The 4,784-nt window shown below is 52.1% G+C and overlaps 1 protein-coding gene across 2 annotated transcripts in view; it reads left to right on the top strand.

Annotated features, from left to right (window-relative positions):
• Positions 1–843: 843 nt before the first annotated feature.
• The window catches only part of Asap3 (ArfGAP with SH3 domain, ankyrin repeat and PH domain 3), a 49,619-nt gene continuing 45,678 nt past the window's right edge, over positions 844–4,784 (top strand). For both annotated transcript variants that reach the window (XM_004637735.3, XM_023722555.1), the window contains exon 1: positions 844–1,091. In XM_004637735.3, the coding sequence (XP_004637792.2) occupies positions 963–1,091 (129 nt within the window). In that variant the 5' untranslated portion in view covers positions 844–962. The remainder of the gene's footprint in view (positions 1,092–4,784) is intronic.

Below are 4,784 nucleotides of genomic sequence, written 5' to 3' on the forward strand. Positions count from 1 at the left end.
AAGCACCTACTTGAACAAGCTAGGCAAAGCACAGGGACCACGGTTCAATCCCCCAGCACCACATGCCAGCCAGCCCCGCCCCCTGGTGGGCTGAGCTGGCCACGCACGCACGCACACTCACACATAAATAAATAAAAATTAAAAAAAAAAAAAAAACCAGGGAAGCCATTTAACCAAAAGCACAGAATCTGGGAACAACAGAGCCACTTCAGGGACTTAGGACTCTTACTCCAAAACTGATCATCTCCACCCCAGGGCTTCTCTGGCTTTTCCAGAGCACCTCAAGGTCTTTTTTTTTTCAGAACCAGGGATTGAACTCAGGCATTCCTTATTATTACTTTTTTTAAAATCCAAGGTCTTGCTATGTAAATTCACGCTGGCCTTGAACTCACTATGTAACCCAGGCTGACCTTGAACTGCGGGCAAACCTCCTGCCTCAGCCTCTCAGCTCCAGTTCATCATTCGCCCTGGGGGATGGTGAGACGGTTAAGGGGTGGAAGGCACCCTTGGCGACCAGGAAAAGCAAACCGTGGATAGAGGGGAGGTCTGAGTATAGGAGAGAGGGGGGCCGAAGTGGAGGAAGCAGTTAAGCAGTATTGAGCTAGGAGGTAGAAAGAGCTTCGGTGGAGGCGGGGCGGGGGCGGAGCTGGGAGGAGTCTAGGGGCGTGGTCGACAGGGGGCGGGGACTTTCGTATTAGGAGCGTTGGGGCGGGGTCGAAGAGTAAGGCGAGAGACCTGGGAGCCCCTTGGGGGCGGGGCCCGGAGAATGAAGACTTATTGGGGGCGGGGCCAAGTCAAAGCCCTTGTGGGCGGGGCCGAGAAGTTAGGCCAGCGGCTGGGGGGCGGGGCTGTGGAGGCCCGGACGGCACCCGCTGCGGGCTTTGAGGCCAGCGCAGCGCGGAGCAGCACAGAGCCCCCCACGCCGAGTCCAGCAGTCCCCGCGCCCCAGCCCAGCGTCCGCCATGCCTGAGCAGCTCAGCGTCGCCGAGTTCCTGGCAGTCACCGCCGAGGATCTCAGCTCCGCAGCCGGGGCCGCCGCCTTCGCCGCCAAAATGCCCCGGTGTCGGGGGGCGGCGCTGGCGCGGGAAGAGGTGAGGGGCCGAGGCGGGAGGGGCCGAGGTTTGTGCCCGGCCTGGCGTTGACCTTTCCAGGCGTGACCCGAGCTGCGATGGCCCGTCGTGGTGCCCCAGAAATCCGCCCCTCCCTAGATCTGTGGGAACTGAGCGCATCTCCAACGTCTGCGCCTCCTCACGATAGAGGCTGCGGGCGGCCCGAGGGACTTTGTGAGGGACCTCGAGGTCACCTCGGTGAGAGGCTCCACAGGTCGGGGCACATCCCCCAAGTGCTCTGGGAGACCTGCCCGTCACCTGTGTTTGCTCCTCTCCTAACAGCTCTATTTTCACCTTCGGAACTCCACCAGTGAGCAACCCCTGCCCCAGCCACTCCCCTTCGGAGAAGTAGACTCAGTCCTGAACTTGGGTCTTCCCGGCTGCAGGGAGGCTCCCGCCGCCTGGCTCCTGGTTCAGAGACTTGGCTCACCTTACGGAATGAATGCGCATGGGAAGGCGCCAGGAGCCGGGGTTCACCTTGGCCCGGCTGCTGGCAAGTTTATAGGCTCTTCTCCCCTCCCCTCTCCTCTTTGTGTTTCCCAGCGGAGCCTCCCAGGCCTTTTCTTCTCCTTTGCAGGCTGCCCCACCCCATTCCCGTGCTCACTGGAGTTCATTCCTTGTCTCTGAACTTGCTGCAGCTTCCCTGGCTTTTCTGCAGGGAATAATCTTGGGCAAACACCCTGTGGCTTTGGGCCAACGAGACTAATATGATTATTCAGCTCCCTTCCAGAGGATGCCCTGAATTAAGGTGGCATTTTCAACATTCAGCAGTACCTCTAGCCTCCCATCCTTCACCGTAACTGTCCTTGGCTCCTACCGCATGTCAAATATGAAACTACATAGTTACTAGGCATGGTGGTACATGCCTGTGATCCTAGCGCCCTGGAGGCTGAGGCAGGAGAATTTGCTGTGAGTTCAAGGCCAGCCTGGACTAGATTGTGAGTTCAAGGTCAGGCTGAACAATACATAGGGAGACCCCGTTTCAAACAAAACAAAACAACAATAACAAAACTCTGGTTGTTTTGAGCTAAGTCTTGGGAAATGGTTCTTATTCTCCCCTGAGTCTTGTGTGTCTCCTTTGGAAAGGATGATAGAAGACTGTACAAAAAGCAAGGGCTTTGGGGGAGGCTGACCGGGGTTCAGAGTTTGGCAGTGTTCAGAGTTTGCAAACCGGGTGAGCTTGGCCACGTGATTTATTTTTATTTTTATTTTTTGGCGGAACCAGGGATTGAACTTTGGCCATGTGATTTAACATGTCATATGTAGAATGGGGCTAATGTTTACCTCAGGGTTATGGTATTACATGAAGGAATGTGTGTAAAGCATGCGTCTTGGTAAGTGGAACAATTACTGCGCGCTTCACTGATAGACCTGTTCAGGTGGGGAGTGGGTCTGTTGGGTCTTCAGTTCTCTTAAGTGTAGGAGTATAGGTTTAATGAAAACTAAGAAGCAGCCAGGGGGCTTGGGATTCCTTTCTTGAACAGAACCAGTGTTTTGGAGTTCGCGGCCTGTGAATGTGGTTATTTTGCTAGGGCTCTCAGAGGGACACAGTACTACACAGCCTCGTTTTCTTTTTCTTTTTAAATTTAATTAATTTATTTATTTTATGAATTTACACAGGGTCTACAGGGTGTACAGGGTCTCATTACATAGATCGGACTCATACTGATCCACCTATTTTCAGCCTCCCAAACGCTGAGATTACAGGCATGGGCCACCAGGCCCAGTCTCAGTCACCATCTCAGTGCACTCTGGGGGAGGGGCTGGCATAGTGCGCTGGGAATCAAACCCTGCCTGCTGTGCTCTGCCAAAGCAGGCGCTTTAGTCTACTGAGCTATCTGGCCGGCCCCTACACAGCCTCATTTTGAGAGGTTTCCAGGGGTTTGGTCTTCATGCTTCACATTTCATGACAGAAGAGCTCAGTGCCAATCGCGCTTTCAGGACTTTCATGGCTCCCCCTCCTCTTCAGGTTGTTCATTAGAAGGTTAGATCAGCAGGAGACGAGGCCGCATTGTGAGAGTGGACAGAAATATTTCTCCATGGACAGAAATATCCATTTATACCATTCATCTGATTTTGCCTGGCTTCATGGGTGAGAGCACTTTATGTTGGGGGAGGGGAACTGTTAGAATGGGTCTGATGGTCAGGGAGGGCTTTTGCTGCAGTACCAGCCAGACAAACTCTGTATTCCTTTGCCTTTGGATCTCTGTTCATTGCAAGGGCTTGATTTTAAATAGAAAGAATTGGGGCACCCAAATATGACTTATCTCTTCAGACTGGGGGGAGGGAGCATGTCAGGAATCCTAAAAGTTAAGTCTGCCCTTTGGATTAGATTTTCCTGAGGTTTCCTGTTTGGCTTTACATTTGCGTTTGTATATTGTGTTATATTGAGCATATGCATAGTTTGATGCTGTCCCCCCTCACAGTTTTAAGTATGACTAACCCATCCCCAGGCTTCATACTCCAGTTTCCTGGAACTGAGGAGCAACCTTGTCCTACGATTTGCAGCCCTTCTGACAAGCCCTGTAGGGAAGGCCGGTCAAAGGAGACTTGAATACCTCTGCTGAAGGACCTTTGCCACAGAGTCAGCTAGGAACTCTCTCATTTAAGATGCGGACGCTGATGGGATCTGAGACTTTCCAAATTCCCACAGTTTGGTAGAGGGAAGACTGGCATTTCTTCCCAAGTGCTGTAACTGCCAGTCCTGTTTTCTTACTTCCAAAGTCCATCTGCCTATCTTCCTTCTCTGAACATCAATTGTTTCATTCTTAAAATGGGTCTCATAATTCCTCCCTGCCTACCTCCCTGGGTTTTTTTGTATTTTAGTACAGGGTCTAGAGGGTCTTACTACGTAGATCAGACTTGTAGTGATTTGCCTGTGTTCAGCCTACCAAGAGCTGGGATTACAGGCACACAGCACCATGCCCAGTCGGCATGCCCCAGGGGCAGGTAGGCGCATCAGGCCAGGGATCAAACCCCAGGCCGCTGCGAACCCCAGGCCGCTGCGCTCTGCCGAATTAGGCACTTTAATCTGCTGAGCTATTTGGCCGGCCCTTTCACTGAGTTGTTAAAGGGTTTTTGTTTTGTTTTTAATTATGAAGCACTGCAGAGTGAGGGGGTATTAAGATAATCATGTCAGCCAGTTTCTTCCTGTCCTGGGTCCCAGAAAGGTTAAGGCAGTGCCCTGCATCACCTGACAGGTCTGTCTGACCCTGAGTGCTCTGGTCAGTTCTCTGTGCCATCTCTGTACTAGGTACCAAGGAAGTAAAGGTGATGACTTGGTTTGCTGACTGGCAAGGGACTGGAAGCCCCTCATAGGAGCTAAGTAAGGATGGCAGGAGTCTGTCCTGAGTGCCTGGAGGAAGGTTCAGTCAGTGCCATAGGAGACCAGAGGAGCAGGGGAGGGAGAGTCAGGGATAACCTTGGTGGGAGAGAGCATATCAGGGACCCAGGAAGCCCTTTGGACCTATCCTCTCCCCAGAGGTAATTCCTGTGGAAATGTACATGTTCCCAATGTATGTCCTCAGAGAAATCCTGTTACCAGTGAGGGAAGGGGCATACTTAGGGAAATGGTTACCTAAATTGCTATCGTCTCTTACAGTGGAAAGCTTGAATTTTGCTGGGGTCGTAATTCTCACTACGTTTGTGATTTTTGCTTTTCTCAGTCTTACTATT

The sequence above is a fragment of the Octodon degus genome, unplaced genomic scaffold, assembly GCF_000260255.1.
Source record: "Octodon degus isolate 3935 unplaced genomic scaffold, OctDeg1.0 scaffold00092, whole genome shotgun sequence".
Classification (NCBI taxonomy): domain Eukaryota; kingdom Metazoa; phylum Chordata; class Mammalia; order Rodentia; family Octodontidae; genus Octodon; species Octodon degus.